Consider the following 20,514-nt stretch of genomic DNA (forward strand, 5'->3'; position numbering starts at 1 on the left):
CCTGACTGCCCAGACCAATCCCAACACAATGGCCTGGGTGACCTAATAACCCTGCAATTTCTGACTGGGCCACTCCTTAAGGCTTGGCTGCGCGCGCACGCATGCGCGCGGTGGCAAACACAGACACGAAAATTCACACATTTTTCAGTCATCTCTCTTCAGACTAACTCAAACACATTTCCATTGTAAACCAAAACACACACACACACACACACACACAAACACCTGATGTGAAACCACATCAAACTAGTGCATGTAAGAAGCATGAGATGACTGATCTCCAGGAAGACAAGAACCTCTGTCCTCTTTTCTCCTTTATTGGGACTGAATGAGCTCTGGTCTGATTGGAGGCCAGCTAGACCAACGGAGCCCTGACCGGTCTCACTCCCAAATCACACCTGGCTCGTGTTCCTTAATTTCCCTCTGTTTGGTGCCTAACTGAAACAGGCAGGGACGACCTGGACCAAAAATATAGAATGTTTTCCTTGCGTGCCCTAATAAACACAACGGTCTAATTCATGCGATGTGAGTTCATACCATAGTTCCGGAAGCGTAGTAATGACATATTTTTTACCTGAAAAAGTCCTAAACTGGCAAATGTCTACCGACTAGACTAGTGCAGCCTCACGTCTATAACAAAAGCAATCACTCACACTGCAATAAGAGAAGGCAAAGATGTCTGTTTTGTCTCTAGAAGCTCCAATCAAAATCCTCAGGCAGATTCTTCATTTCCATCTCCTCGCCTGGTTAGTGACTGGACGTTATTAGTCCCGTAGCTCAGACACAATCAAGCTTCTTGTTCCTGGCCTATCTACCACCAGTCCCCCACACCATGAATAGGGCCTTGTTTACAACCTCAGATGTCAACCCAGAGTAAGAGAATGGGGGTTTCAGCTTGTGCTTGGTTGGCCTTGGAGGATTGAGGGGACGGAATGTAGAAATCCCCACTCATTCTGTCCAGGACAACAACCCTCTTACTCCCCTCCTCCCAACTACCTCTCTTCTGGTTAGCTTAGCCAATTTTAATACTGTACAGCAATGCAGAAGTCTATTGCTCATGGAACTTTTGACGGTAAGAATCAGACAACGATCCAAAATAGAGTGAAACTGGGCGGTATCGGAACTTTACAATAACAAATGCTTGCCCGGATGATATTTTTTCTCCAAACACTTATTGTAAACGGTTACTATTCCATAGCCTACCTCAGCTTTTGTAAAGATAGTGTGTAGCACCAAACACACACACTTATGCAAAATACACAATCTCCACAAACTTTCAGGTGTTTATTGGCAAGGCAATTATCACTTCAAGAATCAGTCCTCACTCTGCAGAAAATACAGGTTTGGCACTTCACCCATCCATCTTCAGATATTTCTGAGCACTCAAGCCATTATCTCCCAGAATGCATTGGGGGAAGTCTCACAGAGGACCTTTCATGCCTATTATATCAGCCAATCAGAATTAAGAGATTCCTGGCATTCTAGATGCCTAGCTGTTTGCCAGACGCATGGCTAATTCATCTACACTGGATACCAGTCTCTTTCTGCTTTAGTCAACTCCTTTGTCCTCAGCTCTTAGGCCACATCTTGATAGTCTAAAGTGGCTTCCTCTGCTAGTCTTCTTGGGGGTAGCTGAAATCAATATGGAGATTAGCAAGCATGTTCCTTCATATTAATTCAGGTGGAAACACATGGCTGTACTGGCAACCATCCACCATAGACTTCAGCTAGATCTTCTGCTTTCTCCGATCAGTAAAGATGAACAGGCGACTAGGAGGAAACCATTTCATACTATTGAGATGCAACCATAGTTTGGGGGGGTTCAATACTTCCACTACCTTGACAGTCAAGACCGAGACCAGATGTGAGTGCAATTCAAGTCCATGATTGTAATTTTGTCAGTTTGATTTCAAAATGTCCAGTATTTCAGTGTTCATATTTCAGAACAATATGTGGATTCTTTAGACATTCAGAATAGTGAAAACATATTATTTTCAATTATGTTCAGATTAATCTCTTCAAGTTTTGTTGGAAAGGGTTAACACCAAATGTGGGGGAAAAAATATCTAATCAGGAATTTTCTTCGCTGGTCATCTAGCCAGCCATTGGCTGGGCCATCAGAAGCTAGACAAAGACATGGTCACTGCGCAAGTTTTCCCACTGTCTATTTTTTATATTTTTTAAATTTAACTAGGTAAGTTAGTTAAGAACAAATTCTTATTTACAATGATGGCCTACCGGGGCACAGTGGGTTACCAGCCTTGTTCATTGTCAGAACAGCAGATTCTTACCTCCTCAGTCTCAGGGATTAGATCCAGCAACCTTTCGGTTACTGGCCCAATGTTCTAACCACTAAGCTACCTACCGCCCAAAAGACAGTTAATGTAAACTCACCCCATTCTGTACAAATGTGCACAACCGCAACATTCATACAAGCGAGCCTACAAAGAAAACTAACGGGACTGTAGAGACTGTGTTGACTTCAAAATCGGGGGTGTGAACTACGTTTCTATTCAAGCGTTGATTGATATGGTATTGGCTCTATAGTATTAGAGAAAAGTTGAAAAAACAGACCCTCCGTTACATCGTGACGTGTCATGGCATAACGTACAGCTTGCATAAAGCCTGTCTTACAATCTCGCTCCACCCAGGTGTAGCACTTCTCTCATCATTTAAAAACAAGAAACGGACAGTGACGGGGGTAAGGTTGTTTGCATCGTCACTGTAAGCGATCACCATTCTCATAGCCGCTGTTGACTTCTGAAGATCACTTTAGCACCGCCCTAAAAACACGATTCAAATTTGACACAAACCTTCGAAATATGTATGTAATGACACATTATATAAACTCTTTATAGGGTTTTATTTACATTTTAGAGGCGATAAGGTGATACGTTGGTCAGATCGAGTGGAAAAAAAGCAATTTTCCCACACAACATCTCTCCTCACTATCACGCATTAGTTTCAAGACCCAACGGAGCTCATTGCCTTGTTGAATTATGCATAAACGGGCAGCGTGGGGGTCATGTAATTGATTCTGCTGGAAAAGGTAGAAATTGTGCTTTACAATGGTATTGACATTACAGTTGATCTGGATGGAAGTATTACGTTTTTGGGGCGCTAAAATAGGGTCAATTGTACAGACCAAGGCAATGTACAAAAGTGAGTGAGTTTACGTTAGCTTTTCTTGTCCCTTTTCAAGAATAACTTTCAACAAGTTAAGTTTCAAATAATAATCAGGTGAGTGGAACGGTTTTTATTTTTTTGCAGGGTGCTTGCTGTTAGCCATCTCTTTGAAAAGAACACGTGTGGAAACACTGTTGCATTTAAAGCGGAACTAAAAACATTTTAGCAACATGAAATCTTAATCAAATCTGTTCATATACACCACCAGAAAGATTGACACTTAAAAAAAACATGACAAGCGACCAATTAGATATGGTCATTTTCACAAATTCTTATGTTTGGGAATTACGTATACTAAGGCATTTACAAAAATTCTATAGCAATAGAGTGTGAACAATTAATAGACACTGTAGTAAATAAAACATTGTGATGGTCTAAGTCTACAATGCTTAAAACTCATCAATTTGACTGGGTGGGCCTCTTTCCACCCATATGCACCTGATGCAATCAGAGCATGATGACCATTGCACATCACAAATAGCCTACTAACCAAGACTTCGGACTACTTTTTCCAATACCTGGTTCGGATACCCATTGCTGCCCCAGTTAGCATTTACTTCTTTCCTACCCTACCGGCTACCCATGTCATTCTTCTGTGAGCTGCTCCATGCCAAAATCAGTTGAGAGCTGAACACTCTTGCTGCCTGCAGATGATATTCAGTAGAAACTAGGCTGTGTGTGCAGCACGCATGTGAATATGATTCACATTGAGATTGTGTAGGCTACTTTGTGCATGATTACTCTATTGTACTGCATAATTGATAAGTCCTATACCTCAACCACATTACTTTGGTAAGCATCAATAGGGATTGACAGGTTGCCGTCACAAACCGAAGGCCTACTACAGGTTCGCCACTGCATAAACAGGTATATAATCTTAGCCTTTATATCTGTTTAAACAAAGGATTATGTGTGTGTGTATATATACACACACAGCCTGGCAGAGCGGTTTTATTTATTTAATTTTCTAGTACAAATATATCCGACACCGAGACACTTTATATGTGGTCTCGAGACCGGTACTACCAGTAGATTGCTACTTTATTCATCACAGAAGGGACATTTCATAACACCTGCATTTGTAACTCAGAGCTTAATGTAACACTATTCAGTGGTACAATTACTTTAAATGAATGTATATCAGATATTACCCACCCACTGCAATAAACATGGCTGGACACACAAAAACAATTAACAGAAACAGTCTGTCACACAACTTTAATAGAATATTAACTAATTCTGTACAAATTGAAAATAATATTGCGCAAGTAACAAATTGTGAGGAACCAGATAAGGCCATTTCTAGCACAAGGTCCAATTAGGTGGGGAGGATGAAGACATCACCGTGGCTTCAAGAGATCGGTCCTTTCAAAAATGAGGGCTCTACAATCTTTATTAAAAAAGAGGGGATATGTGTGGTAAAGCACTGTAACGATGACCATTGCTACCATGCTGACCACCATACCAACCAGCATCAATGTGCTGATAAGATCAAGTACATGGGCAACCGGTTGTCCCACGTTTGGGGAGACATTCTATAGACAAATAAGCATTCTTAGGAGAGTAATACATGTTTAAATGTCATTGTATGTTAGCAGGAATATGGACAGAACATGTTTGGTGGTGGAGGGGTTGGATTGGGAGCCTTCTGTAACGATGGGCACTGTTTATGATGGCTTCATGAACTGCCACAACACCTCAACCTTCTCTGGCCCAATTCCAAACTTATACACAAACACCCTTATTTCCTTCCCCTAACATATAGCCGAGGACTGGATAGGTATGTTTTATATTCTACTAACGTTAAGCTTTACATTTTACCATCTTGTACTGCTATCCCTTTTCTTGTTTAGTGTGCTGTGACGATTTGTAAATTGCACTTTCAAACCAAATAACCCTGTACACGTACGTATCCGCAGTATGGTAATAACTCCACCTAAAACCTCTAAAAGGCAGGATTGTTAAAACATCAACTATATAATATCTGTTATATTGCTTAAACCTACAAGGTCCTTTCAGATCAGCTAAAAGGGACAAATAAGGAATTAGGAACGATAGGTTTAGGATCATGCCATCGTTTCCAAATGTATTCGAATGGCTGACCATGAGAAGTGTAGCCATATTTAGTTAAGCCCTACGAGTCCGGGCACAGTCAAAGCAGTAGTATGGCAAGAAATTTTCAAAACGCTTAAAACCATTTCACATATTAAAAAATACAATTTGGCAGTATAAACATTTTGTTAGTCTTGCAAAGCCTAGGAAAGAAGGGACAAATGTTTGTTGGGCATTTGCATGGTGAATGAGAATGGGCCTTATCTATTGTGGGTGGGACCTAAAATACTTTCCCATAACGCACCACTTCATACAGCTCCATGAAACCAGAATAAATAGTCCAAGGACATGAACATTAGTAAAGAAAATCAAATTGAGAGTAATACACCGTGTATTAAAAACACCATAAAGAAGAAAAAAAACAAACAAACAAACAAAAAAAAAATTGTCAGCAACCCCAGTGATGTATTAAGTCAAACCTGTTCAGCAGTTTCCTGGTCAATTAACACTTATCTTATTAGCCTTATAAAACCCTGAGTAACTGATTTGTGAAAACTAAAGTTTGGGATCTAAAAAAAAAAAAACAACGTTTTAAATTGGAATATTATGAGGTTCTCGGCAGTAGTCACCTACTTGTGAAGTAGACTAACTCTACGTTGCCGTGGTGAATTGTTTAAAGTCCAGGTCACTTCTTAATTGGTTATGAATGAAGCTAAAACAGAGGGCGGGGGACAGGACAGCAGAAAAATGGGCATGCATGTATTAAAAACACTGTTTGGTTGTGTTCTATTGCGTTTGTATGAGAGTTCATAAGGGGCGGAGCCAACAGGGGCAGGAAGACCTGCTGATTGGATGAGGACTGATTTGATGGACAGCAGCACCTCGGCCAATCTCCCCTGGTCACCACGGTTACTGCTGTTTGCACTCGGCAGGCTGGGGCTCTTCTTTCTGAGGGGAGGAAGGAGAGAGAGATGAGAGCTGAGGGGAAGGGTTGAGGGACGAAGACGGCAGAGGGGCGGGTGAGGTTGAAGGAAACAGGCAGAGATAGTCAGCTAATTGAACTAGTGTCAAAAGAACGGATCAAGCCAAGAGGAGAAAAAGTTACGAAAGAGAGTGAGGAGACGAGTGAGAAGGGTGACTAGGGGAGAATCTCAATTGGACTGGAATAAGTTTTTGACCAAGTAATGAGAAGAGAGTTAGCCTTTAGTGAGACACCGGGTACTACTTAAGAATAAAGGATAGAGCGGTACAACTAAGAAAAATAAACATATTGGAAAGATTGAGTGAAAGAAACAGGGTTCTGACTGGGTTGTGAAGAGACGGGAGTTAACCCTCTAGAGTATACCCCCTTATTTTAGGCACTAAACTATTATATATTTTACACACGTACACATTGAACAAAAATATAAATGCAACATTTTACAGAGTTACGGTTCATAAGGAAATCAGGCAATTTAAATAAATAAAATAAGCTCTAATCTATGGATTTCACATGACTGGGCAGGGGAGGAGCCACTGGTGGGCCTGGGAGGTCGTAGGGCCACCCACTGATAGCCAGGCCCAGCCAATTAGAATGAGTTTATCCCCACAAAAAGTATTTATTACAGACAAACACTCAGTTTAGTCAGCTGTCCGAGTGGCTGGTCTCAGACGATCCCGCAGGTGAAGAAGCCCGGATGTGGAGGTCCTGCGCTGGCGTGGTTACATGTGGTCTGCGGTTGTGAGGCCAGTTGGCTGTACTGCCAAATTTTCTAAAACGACATTGGAAGCGGCTTATGGTAGAGTAATGAACATTCATTTCTCTGGCAACAGCGCTGGTGGACATTCCTGCAGTCAGCATGCTAGGTGCACGCTCCCACAATTTGAGACGTCTGTGGCATTGTGTCGTGTGACAAAACTGCACATTTTTAGAGTGGCCTGTTACTATCCCAGGCACAAGGGGCACCCGTGTAATGATCATGCTGTCTTAATCAGATAGTTGATATGCCACACGTCAGGTAGATGGATTATCTTGGCAAAGGAGACACGCTCACTAACAGGGATGTAAACACATTTGTGCACAAAATATTTGAGAAATAAGCTTTTGTGTGTATGAAAAATGTCAGATCTTTAAATTCAGCTTATGAAACATGGGACCAACACTTCACATGTTGCATTTATATTTTTGTTCAGTATACTTCCGATAAATGTTTTCAAACTGGTGCCAGGCTCTCTTCAGACTAGTCTTGAGGCTCACATCTTCGCAGAGGGGTCACAGTGTGTAGCCCAAAAGGTTCAGATGCTACAGACAGAAGTTGGCAGATCGGATGTGCCGTAAGACCTGCAACGCTTGTGGGGATCGTAGAGCAAAATGGGGAAGACCATTGTGTTCACCATCTTTCCATAGAGCGGTCATAATAGTTTGTGGGGTAAACCTTTTGGACGCTACAGATGTTTTCATGGGAAGAAGGATTTTCGGGATGTCTCATGGCTCGACAAACAGATGCAGAAGGGTGACGTGGATTGAGATGCAACAACAAAAAACATCTCCATCTTAAACAGATTTTTGATTGGGATTGTTTTATTACGCTAATTACATTTCCACGGGGCAGCGGGCATCGACTCTAGGGGGTTAAGCTTGACAACAGAATGAAGGATGGAGTGATGGATAAAGAAATGTCTGGATAGAGAAAAGGAGAAAGGTGTAGATGGAGAGAATGAGAGAAGTGAGCAAAGACAAAAATACAAAGTACAGAATGCAGTGTCATTTTAATTTCTCCCTTACCTAGAAATGCATGGGGTGAGAATGAATGATTGCTTATGCCTGTAATGGGAAGTACATGGGGAGGGGAGAGACAATAACAATAGTCAGGAACAAAACCATAGGGTTATTCAGATAGAAACGCAATATACTGACAGGGAGTGATGATGTCGGATCTACATTATGCTGTATTATATTCTGTAAGGCCATACACGTTTAATTTACTGTATAACAGAGACCCCGCTTCACATAAAAGTAAAAAAGCCAAATCAAATGTTTCACTTCGTCAATGTAGTATTTGGGGTTTGGTTTAATCGCAGTGAATCGTATCATACATTTAAAAAATAATTTGTAACTCATGAACAGTAAAACATTTTGTTTTGCTGTAACCTTTCTGTGTTGCTGCAAAAATGTATTTTGTAATATGATTTAAACATTCAATTGATTGTACATTGCAACTCAATAGATGCTAATAGTCAGCCTGAAATAAACTCTCCTAGATATATACTGCCGTTCAAAAGTTGAGTCCCTTAGAAATGTCCTTGTTTTTGAAAGAAAAGCACATTTGTCCATTAAGATCACATCAACTTGATCAGAAATAGTGTTAACTTGTTAATGTTGTAAATTACCATTGTAGCTGGAAACAGCTGATTTTATATGGAATATCTTTATAGGCATACAAAGGCCCATTATCAGCAACTATCACTCTTGTGTTCCAATGGCACGTTGCGTTCGCTAATCCTTTTAAAAGGCTAATTGATCATTAGAAAACACTTTTGCAATTATGTGGTTTCTCATGGTCTGAGTCATTTAAGTGTCTTTTGGCAAACTTCAAGCAGGCTGTCATTTGCCTTTTACTGAGGAGTGGGTTATGTCAGGCCACTTTACCATAAAGGCCTGGTTGGTGGAGTGCTGCAAAGATGGTTGTCCTTCTGGAAGGTTCTCTCATCTCCACAGAGAAACTCTGTCTGAGCGACCATGTTCTTGGTCACCTCCCTGACCAAGGCCCTTCTCCCCTGATTGCTCAGTTTGGCCGGGCAGCCAGCTCTACGAAGACTCTTGGTGGTTCCAAACCTCTTCCATTTAAGCATGGAGACCACTGGGTTCTTGGGGACTTTCAATGCTGCAGACCCTGGTACCCTTCCCCAGATCTGCCTCGACACAAACCTGTCTCGGCGCGCTACAGACAATTCCTTTAACCTCCTGGCTAATTTTTTTGCTGTGACATGCACTGTCAACTGTGGGACATTTTATAGACAGGTGTTTGCCCTTCCAAATCATGTCCAATCAATTGAATTTGTGCATAGGCAATACGGTAAGCTATCAGACAGACAAAGGTGTGTGTAACGTCATCGCTCTGAAAATAGACGCTTAGTTTGTTACATTTGATTTTATTTGCCAAGATGTTCCTAATTGGACAAGCTAAACGTGCACAATTTGCCAAATGGATAGCCTAGGCCAGGGGTTGAAACCTTTTCATGTGAAGGATCCCCAAATATGATGAACTCCTGGTCGAGGACTCCCTACAAAAAAAAGTGAGAAAGCGGCACAACTCATCCTGGGCTTAAGGCACAACACTGCACATCACAAGAACAGTTTCAAAATAATAAATAAGTAATATTTGGCCTCATTTGTTGTGAGACGATAGGCTTGCCATTTTTGCATGTTTCAATTAAGTGCTTAATGAAAAATATTCGTTCCTTGTTGGCTACAGATGCATTTTGTTGGTCCGACATTTTACCATTTGGAACGAATTTAACTTGTTAACCGGTTAATGGTGGTCGGTTAAATTGGACGAAATGTGAAACTATTATTATTTTGCCTGACTCATCCTGAATTTACACTGAACAAAAACGCAACATGTAAAGTGTTGGTCCCATGTTTCATGAACTGAAATAAAATGCCAGAAATGTTGAATATGCACAAATAATATTTCTCAACACAGAAATGCACACTTCCCTATTAGTGAGCATTTCTCCTTTGCCAAGATAATTCAGCCACCTGACAGGTGTGGCATATAAAGAAATGATTAAACAGCATGATCATTACAGTCTGTAATAAAGCCATTCTGTGGGGAAAGACTCATTCTGATTGGGTTGGCCTGGCTCCCTATAACCTCCCATGCATACCCACCCCCTGCCGAGTCATGCGAAATCCATAGATTAGGGCCTAATGAATTTATTTAAATTGACTGACTTCCTTATAGGAACTAATCAGTAAATCTTAGAAATTGTTGGATGTCACATTTATATTTTTGTTCAGTATACGTCCATTAATTTCTTCAACTTGTACACAAACATTAAAAAAAATACAAGTAAAAAATATTTGCTTAAAGTTACACATTTTGACAGAGTTAATGAACTGTCCATTGAACAGCACAGCAATTGATAAAACAGGACCATGTTTGAAACAAGTGTTTCTAAGCTAGGGCTGGGTGGTGTTCCGTATTTTATGATATACCGGTATTGATGCACGGACCGGTTTGGGTTTTTACTTTACCTTCTATAACGGTATTTGAATGTTTGGTTTGTTTAATGCGATACGACGTGTGTAATGTGGACTTTTATAGTTTACTTCGCTACTTAAGTCATCTCTCTCCTTGCCACTTTCCACAGACCTAGCCCCGCCCCGTCACTCAAGGAATACCCTCACTTTGCTTCTTAATATAAATCCACTAGCGTTCTATAATTACACCATTAGCTGGTGTTCCTTACATCTTCAAACAGCTAGTTTGTCTTTTCTTAGCAAGTTGGGCCTAAATCTTGTTAGCCGCTAATGCTAATCGCCAGCTAGCAAATAAATGTACTGAGTCAGAGCAAAAGTAATTAGCAAAACAGCCTGATAATACCAGTGATGGTGTAGACCTAAACCGGTATGTTTGTGCAACAGTATCTTCTAATTCAAAGAGGAATACGCAAAGCATGAATATGTAAGCTACAAGAAGTAGCTAAGAGAAAACATGCAATGTAGCCAAAGATTATTGGGTCCCCTAGGAAACACTTAACAATCTTGGTTTCTACCAACTGTATTCAAAGTGCCCACTATTATTATACTCTAACTATAGAATAATCATATTTCCATGATGCCAACAGTTCATCCAAATGTTCACCCAAAAGTCAAATCGCAATTGCAACACTTGGTTAAAATATGGCCTAAAAGTGTAGAAATTATCTCAAATGAGTGCAGGAAATGCAGAAATGTATGAAAGTGCTGAAAATGATTTTGGGTTGAATTTAACAGTTTAAAACAATCAGAATGGATGCGTTGCCACCCTAGGGTCACGCACTACTCATAAAGCAAATGTAGCACGTTTACTATTCTGAGCTTGTCAATATTACACCAGGTAAGCAGTTACAGAAATCAGGAATGCAAACAGGCTCCATCTGAGCTATTGGGTCCAACACACCTGTTATATTAGGCACCTAAAACAGATATTATGATAATTTTTTTCAATGACATGTTTTGCTAAAATAAGGTTTATCTCCATTAGCATACTGGTTATTGTCAGGAATTTCAGATGACTAACATGCCAAAAGAAAACGGCCTGTTACTCAGGCCCAGAAGCTAGGATATGCATATACTTGGTTTTCTAGCATTGGCTAGAAAACACTGACGTTTCTAAAACTGTTAAAATAATGTTTGTGAGTATAACAGAACTGATATGGCAGGCGAAAACCGAGGAAAATCCATTCGTAAATATTTATTTGAGGTCACAGGCCATTTCAATGCTTGCCTATGGGATATACAAATAGGTAAGACCCGGATTGCAGTTCCTATGGCTTCCACTACATGTCAACAGTCTTAGAAAGGGTTTCAGGCTTGTTTTTTGAAAAATGAGCAAGTAGTGGGGAAAACTCCAAGGTGTATTTCATTACAAATGTAGTCTTGTTGGCACGTGAATGAGGTGCACGCTCTTCGTTATTTATCTTCCCTATATATTTAGATATTAGAATACCTGAGGATTAATTAGAAACATTGTTTAACTTGTTTGGATGAACTTTACTGGTAACTTTTTGGATTCGTTTGTATGCATGTTGAACGAGTGGATTACTGAAACAACCGAGCCACCTAAATGAACATTTTTGGGATATAAAGAAGGACTTTATAGAACAAACCAACCATTCATTGTGTAGCTGGGACCATTGGGATTGCAAACAGAGGAAGATCTTCAAAAGATAAGTGATTAATTTAAATCACTATTTGTGATGCCTGTGCTGGTTGAAAAAGTATTTGTGTGGGGCGCTGTCCTCAGATTATCGCTTGGTATGCTTTTGCCGTAAAGATTTTGAAATCTGACAAGGCGGTTGGAATAACAAAAGGTTAAGCTATTAAACGATATAAGACACTTGTAATTTCATGAATGTTTAATATTATGATTTTTGAATTTTGCGCTCTGCAATTTCACCGGATGTTGTCGTAAGTGTCCCACTAGCGTTTCATGCACCAAAAGAGGTTAAGTAAATACAGGCATGCACCACATTACTACAAAACAAAACAGCTCAATCAAGCCTGATGGTCTTGTAAGTATAAAACCAAAGCTTGCAATTCATTAAATAAAAACATGAAAAGGTAGCGCAATGGAATGTCACTGTGGTGTGAAGAATACAATACTTTACCCTGTATGTGGTACAAATCACATTATCGTGGAAGCACCTCTAAGAGTATGAATTAGGCTGTTTGAGAAGGTTTGAATCCTAAACAACCTGCCTACACATAGTTTGAAGTACAATACCAACATAGCTACTGTAGTAGGTCAAAGCTGTGTGCTGGAAAACCTTGGTAGATCATGGGTGGAAAAGGCATTGTTGTTCCTTTTTCGGCTTCAAAGACTGTCACTTCAAATGTCGTTTTTGGTTTTTAATCCATGTTTTTTACACCGGAAGGTGATGCACAACATAATTAATCAATAAGGCCTGAGTGGGTGTGGTATATGACCAATTTACCACAGCTACAGGCTGTTCAATGTAAGGCAAAGTGCCTGGATACAGCCCGTAACCGTTTACCGGTATATTGGCCATATACCACAAAACCGAGGTGCCTTATTGCTATTATTAACTGATTACCAACGTAATTAGAACAGTAAAAAGTAAAATGTTGTCAAACCCATACCACGGCATCCAGCATTCAGGGCTTGAACCGCAGTTTATACAGCATAACACATGCTCTCCTTGTGAACCCTCACAATATTATGTGTTTTATTGAATTTATTGATAAGATCTCAGCTCATAATCCTAATGATCAAAAGCAAATTGCCAAAACGAGGTGTGACCGTGACTATATCATAGTCATCCACCTCGGTAGAAATGACTTGGGGGAAACAAAGGGGACAGCCGTCATGACTCAGATGCGAGCTGATTTGTAGATAGTCATCTGAATGTTGGATGTTTCAGTGGGAGGAGGACATTAACAAGTGCATAAAGACGGCCCGGGGCCCTGTCAACTAGCTGGTGTTGGCATTTCTCAGTGACAGGCGCATGCCCACAATCCGCCACTACTAGGGCTGTGGCAGTCACAAAATTGTGTCAGCTGGTGATTGTCACGCAATAATTGTCGGTCTCACGGTAATTGATCGTTAATTAACAAACACATTTAGCATCTCCTGCCTTCCACATTTAGCCTACAAGCCACTGATGCAGACTTTTGGAACATCTACATTTTAAAAAGTCTAATAAATCCATGTAATACACCATCACAATAAATCCATTATGTATTTTAGACAGGACTAAAGAAACATGATATGAAGAAAATGTATATTTCAGAAGAACAGAATAGCATACTCTGAGTTGTCCTTATGTTAGGTCCTGATCTGGCCATGCCAAATGGCTGTGGGCTACACTACTTCATTTAGCAGACAGGATTTCTTTAGAATTCCATGGCATTATTTTATAGTATGAAGAATACAATTGAACAAAGCTGAATAAAATAGGATATTTTCACCAAACGATTTGAGGGAGTGCACATGCAGCTATTCTGTGTTGAGCAGTTAAAGAAATAGGTACATGTGCTTAGAGTGATTCACATAACTTTAGTTGTTTTACAAACATTGGGCTACATGTTGTGATTTTTAATACATTGTAAGGCTGTATGATGCGACTAATAATTTTAAAAAAAGTCACTTGAAAAGGTATGAGTTCTGCTTTGTTTTTTGCACAGGTGGTCACTCATTCAATTTGACAAGCACTTAATAATGCCTAGAATTTCACAGTGGCATCCCCTTTGTGTGGCTGTAATACATCCTAAAAAAAAATCCATGCATTTTGCGGCTAGTGCACCCTTCTTGAGTGCTGCGTGATCCATCGCGTGATCGGCTCTCCCACAGAACTACAAATGAAGACAGACATCGGGGACACAACTGCGCGCGTCCTTATCCAATTCCGAGGTGCATATTGAAGATGATGGAAGAACTGTCCACATTTACTTTGTCAGCCAACAATACGAGTAGGCCTAACGAACAGCAAAAGCACTAGCCTATGTCAACCTACTATCCCCCATAGTTCAAAAGTTGACCTATTTTATTCTGATTTATTCCAATAGATCCCAAATGAATACAACCACTAGCATCAAAAAACCTGCTTTAAGCAATGAGCCTGACGCAACAATGAGGACATTGAGTTTAAAATGTTGATAAACTATTAGGCTATTTCTTCACATAGGAGCAGCAATGCGCACATGGCAGTAGGATAAGCGCTAATGTCCACTTCCAATTATGGATGTAATGCTTTTACTATAAAATTAAAAAAAATACCTTCCCTAAACTTGAAACTCACGCATAGCATGAGTGGAGTTAAGATTAATGTGCTTCATTTTAAAAGAAGTCCTTTGGCCACTTTAGTTGTGATACAAACCTTATTGAAACATATAGGCCTATGGGCTAGGCTACATGAGGTGTGACGATATGATTCGGCATTGTTTCTTATGCTGGGCATCACTCACAAGTGATAGGTTAATATTGTCACCCATCACACTATTCTTGATGTAATCTTGTCTTTACATATACTAAATAATAAAGGGGCAAGGGGGATACCTAGTCAGTTATACAACTGAATGCTTTCAACTGAAATGTGTCTTCCGCATTTAACCCAACCCCTCTGATTCAGAAAGGTGTGGGGGGCTGCCATAATCGACATCCTTGTCTTCGGCGCCTGGGGAACAGCGTGTTAACTGCCTTGCTCAAGGGCAGAACGACAGATTTTTTACTTTGTCAGCTCGGGATTCGATCCAGCAATTTTGTATAAGCACGCTAACATTAGCTAGTTTGCTACATCGCCAATCAACATATGTTTGCATTTATAGATTAACCTCAGCTTGAATACCACCATATAGCTAGCTATATACAGTAGCTAGGTTTGTTTGCATACATTTATGACTGGCAGCATAGTGCAAGTAGCTGTGTGGTTGCTGAACAAGCGATCCCAAACTTAATTGCTAATTAAAAATTCTGATGTGTTCTGTCGCAGCCGGCCACGACCGGGAGGTCCATGGAGAGAAGCACAATTGGCCCAGCGTCGTCCGGGTTAGGGAGGGTTTGGCCGGCAGGGATATCCTTGTCTCATCGCGCACTAGCGACTTCTGTGGCGGACCGGGCACAGTGCACGCTGACCAGGTCGCCAGGTGTACAGCGTTTCCTCCGACACATTGGTGCGGCTGGCTTCCGGGTTGGATGTGTGTTGTGTCAAGAAGCAGTGCGGCTAGGTTGGGTTGGCTCTCGACCTTCGCCTCTCCCGAGTCTGTACGGGAGTTGCAGCGATGAGACAAGACTAACTACTCCAATTGGATACCACGAAATTGAAAAAAAAAAAAAAAAAAAAAAAGTACATTTTTTCCTTCAAATTCTGATATGTGGTACTCAGTAACAGACAGACGGCTCATGACCAGAGTGTGTGGTGCACCTACAATCAATTGATGAGCGAATATTCGAGATTGGTGTCATATTGGCTTATATTTGGTAGGGATTTTTGAATTTAACACCGAGTTTCAACTAAGGCCTATAACAGAAGTGACAATAATATACTTTGATTATAGCATAGTAAAATTATAAAAATAAATGTTAGATCTAGCCTACTTGTAAATGTTCAAAATACTCATAAGCTGCCGATGAACTACAATTGGGATAATTTTCTTAAAATCAATTGAACTGAAAATTACAACATTTAAAAAAAAAATATTAAAATAAACTGAGACATGATTAAATGCAATAAAAACAATGAATGGTGCTATAAAAATTTAAGTGACCTGTAATTAACACATTAAGTTTTACAGTCCTCGTTATAACAATGTTTTGTGAAGGGAAATATGATAAGCAGTTGGGGCTAGGAGGCTACTTCCTTTGACACACATGCACCTGGGTGAGGAGAACCAGAACACACTCAAAAGAAGCATGTCCACTAGCAGCACTGCCTAAATACTGACCTTAGGATCAAAGTCTCCCTCGTCATCATCATCACCATCCTGCTCCTAAATCACAAGAGTAAATAATGACAATTATGCTTAGTATGTTCCAGTTCACAAACATTTAACAAATAAAGATATTCATATCCAATCCTCTCCTTACCTCTTCATCTCCCTCCTCCAACTCTTCCTCCTCAAACTGCACAGACAAGAGGACAACAGCGTTACACATTCTGTTACAGCTCCCGATTGCAAATACAGACCAAATACAAAGTTGTGGAAATGGAAAACTCTTAATCAAATGTACTTATGACAGACTCAATAGTTTTGCTCATGTTATAACATGCAGTTGCTGTATGCCTATATGTATGTGTGTGTTTGACACGTACACTTTCGTCGTCCTCCAGTGCCTCTCCAGTGAAGTAGAGCACAGCTCGGGGGACTATCCTCTCACGGAAAAAATGGCCAATCTCAAAGTCTGTGGCTAAGGTGAACTCGGCGTCCTCGTCCTGCGGAGACAGTTGTTTTTTTTAGGCCACTTTCCTAGACACAGCCCAGACCAGGGCCAGAATTCAGAAAACTACTCAGAGTAGAAGTGCTGATCTAGGATCCATTTCCGCTTTTACATGAATTAATGGAAAGGGGAACCTGATTCTAGATCAGCAATCCTACTCCGAGATGTTTTGTAAATACAGGCCCTGCACAAAGTGCCTTGTGAATGGGAAATCATTGAAATCACTTTTTTAGTCCAGGATTAGGCTTCTGTCCAAGTAACTGACCATCTAACAATATTTCCATTAACGGTAGAAACTGATAAAAGTAATATAAATTGTGAATTTGGGTCTGAAATGCAGATCATATTTTACTCACCGGCTCTCCATCAGGTGACACTGTAAGAGAAAGGAAATTATTACCTTTGATTATTGCACTTTGATTTAGAAAGTTCACATTTCGCAAACAATCGTTTCGTTTCACAAAGCCAATCCTGAAAAGGGCAGCCCGACATAGATCAATCACTCAACAACGATCAAATTACATTCACACTGCTGATAACTTCTATACTACACCTCCATGAAATGAGTGACATCACCCAGGTGCTCTTTGATCTCGATTTTTCTCAGTCACTCCCTGGTAAGCGACAGAGCACCACCCTCACTGACAAAACATTGATGAGTTTTCAAAGGAAGGCGGAAATGTCAATGCTTTCTTTATCTTGAGTTGAGAAATCACTCCATCGCCAACAATGGCAATGAGTGACTCAACATCAATGTCATACGTTTTAAAAGAAATACTTAGGAGTATTCGGGTGGTTGCACCAACATGGATTAATGCTTAAACTAGGTTAAATCAAGGTTTATATAGATGTTTAACTAATCCTAGTTAAATTAAATCCTTCCTGTAATCTAAGTTTAGTTTTCACTTTAAGCCTGTTGCTCAATTAATAAAAATAAATGGTGATTAATTCTAAAAACTGCCACTTCAGACGGTTTAACTGATCAAATGGCAGCATATCCTACTGTGGAGAGACCAAAACGAGTTCCTCAGAATAATTTGCGACAGGTTGAATCCTGTTGAGTTTTATGATAATTAACTCATGATTAGTAGGCTATTTACATGCCCATTTTGTACAACAATTGAATTGGGGCTTATGATATGATTTGAATAATGATGTTACGCAACTTGCTGTAACGGGCCTGATAACAGTAACATTGTAGTGAAGTAGCATTAACTTCTTATGGCTGGGGGGGTGGTAATTGAGTAGCTTGGGTGAATAAGGTGCCCAGAGTAAACTGCATGCTACTCAGGCCCAGAAACTAAGATATGCATATTATTAGTAGATTTGGATAGAAAACACTCTGAAGTTTCTAAAACTGTTTGAATGATGTCTGAGTATAACAGAACAAAATCCAAACAGGAAGTGGGAAATCTGAGGTTTGTAGTTTTTCAACTCTTTGCATATCCAAGATACAATGTAAATTCGGTCTGATTGCACTTCCTAAGGCTTCCACTAGATGTCAGTCTTTAGAACTTTGTTTGAGGCTTCTACTGTGAAGGAGAGAATGAGAGCTGTTTCAACCAGAGGTCTGGCAGAGTGCCATGAGCTCAGTCTCGCGTGTGCCTGTGAGAGTTAGCTGCGTCCAGTTGAAACATTATTAAAGATTTATGTTAAAAACATCCTAAAGATTGATTCTATACATCGTTTGACATGTTTCTTCGAACTGTAACGGAACTTCTTGACTTTGTCTGGACCTAGTGCTCGCACCTCATGAATTTGGATTTGTGATCTAAACGAGCGAACAAAAAGGAGGTATTTGGACATAAATTGACTTTATCGAACAAAACAAACTGGGACTGGGATTCCTGGGAGTGCATTCTGATGAAGATAAGGTAAGTGAATATTTATAATGCTATTTCTGACTTCTGTATTGCTTGTTTTTGTGTCTGAGCGCTGCACTCAGATTATTGCATGGTGTGCTTTTTCCGTAAAGCTTTTTTGAAATCTGACACAGCGGTTGCATTAAGGAGAAGTGGATCTATAATTCCATGCATAACACTTATCTTTTATCAATGTTCATTATGAGAATTTCTGTAAATTGACGTGGCTCTCTGCAAAATCACCGGATGTTTTGGAAGCAAAACATTACTGAACATAACACGCCAATGTAAACTGAGATTTTTGGATATAAATATGAACTTAATCGAACAAAAAACATACATGTATTGTGTATCATGAAGTCCTATGAGTGTCATCTGATGGAGAGCAAAGGTTAGTGATTCATTTTCTCTCTATTTCTGCTTTTTGTGACTCCTCTCGGCTGTGTTTTTCTGTAACTATGCCGACCTAACAAACGTTTGGTGTGCTTTCGTCGTAAGGCCTTTTTGAAATCGGACACTGTGGTGGGCTTAACAAGTTTCTTTACCATGGTGTAAAATACTTGTTTGAGGAATTTTAATTATGAGATTTCTTTAAATTTGGCGCCCTGCACTTTCACTGGCTGTTGTCATATCGATCCCGTTAGCAGGATTTCAGCCATAAGAAGTTATCGTTAGTTTTAAAGTGCATTATAGGCATGGATATTTACCCGTTATTTATGCTTACTAAATATTGGTGGGTCAAGTTTTCCATTGTCATCATAGGGGGTTATGGAGAGGGGCAAACTGCTGGTGAATTATCTCGCACATCTTCTGGGTGATAGGATCAATTCCCTTGGATGGAGGCCCCCCCCCCTCCGACTCCGGTCTGAAATAGCCCGTGCCTCTCCTCTACCGCATCCTTTTTGTCTTAAGTTTTTTCCAGCACGCTTTCATCCGAGTCGGGTCCCTCTTCTCTTTAAGCCGTGTTGATCCATTACATTTGTTGCATAAAATGGCCCAGGTGTCTTCCTTTTTGACAGCCATGTTGTCTGTCTTTTTATCCTCTAGTACATTACTAAATTCCTCCATCAGCTACGACAAGTTTTTTCCCCATAAGCCAACCAATGAGAATCTTTCACAATGGAGTTAGTAGTTCTAACGTTACATTGTTATTATTTTATCAAGGAACAGCAACTTTGTGGCCTGATTTGTCAAGTAGGCTAGCTACTTTTCAACTCATGAAATACCTCATATTGGTGTAACATGTCACTAATCAGTTTAAAACCATTAATCAGAGATTTACTGGTCCAGATTTAAAATTAAGTGGTGCAACACATCTGATTAATTAAACCTAGATTTCAAAACCTAGATTAGCTCTAACCCTAGATGAATTTAAACCATGTTGGTGCGACCCACCCTTCATCCAATAATCTTGATCTCAATCTACACTGAACAAAATATAAATGCAACGTGTTGGCCCCACGTTTCATAAAAGATCCCAGAAATATTGCGTAGGCACAGAAAGCTTTTTTCTCTAAAATGTTGTGCACAAATGTTTACATCCCTGTTAATGAGAATTTCTCCTTCAAAATAATCCATCCACCAGACAGGTGTGGCATATCAAGAAGCTGATTAAACGGCATGATCATTACAGGTGCACCTTGTGCTGGGGACAAAAAGCCCAGTCTAAAATGTCCAGTTGTCAACACACAATGTCAGAGATGTCTCAAGTTGAGGGAGCTTGCAATTGGATGTTCACTAAGATTGTCCACCAAAGCCAACATAATTTAAGA

General features: G+C 40.1%; 1 protein-coding gene across 16 annotated transcripts in view; it reads right to left on the bottom strand.

Moving 5' to 3' along the window:
• Positions 1-4,389: 4,389 nt before the first annotated feature.
• The window catches only part of nap1l4a (nucleosome assembly protein 1-like 4a), a 64,225-nt gene continuing 48,100 nt past the window's right edge, over positions 4,390-20,514 (bottom strand). For 6 of the 16 annotated variants that reach the window (XM_090201370.1, XM_090201359.1, XM_090201364.1 and 3 more), the window contains 6 exons: positions 17,237-17,256; positions 16,756-16,875; positions 16,530-16,565; positions 16,388-16,432; positions 8,003-8,041; positions 4,390-6,186 (listed from right to left, as the gene is read on the bottom strand). In XM_090201370.1, coding sequence (XP_090057496.1) covers positions 8,036-8,041; positions 16,388-16,432; positions 16,530-16,565; positions 16,756-16,875; positions 17,237-17,256 — 227 coding nt within the window. In that variant the 3' untranslated portion in view covers positions 4,390-6,186; positions 8,003-8,035. Of the gene's footprint in view, positions 6,217-8,002; positions 8,042-16,387; positions 16,433-16,529; positions 16,566-16,755; positions 16,876-17,236; positions 17,257-20,514 lie in introns of all 16 variants that reach the window. The other 10 variants (XM_021564183.3, XM_021564179.3, XM_021564172.3 and 7 more) reach the window with 2 other exon arrangements.

This window comes from Oncorhynchus mykiss, chromosome 2 (assembly GCF_057628025.1).
Source record: "Oncorhynchus mykiss isolate SJ-2025 chromosome 2, ASM5762802v1, whole genome shotgun sequence".
Taxonomy (NCBI): Eukaryota; Metazoa; Chordata; class Actinopteri; order Salmoniformes; family Salmonidae; genus Oncorhynchus; species Oncorhynchus mykiss.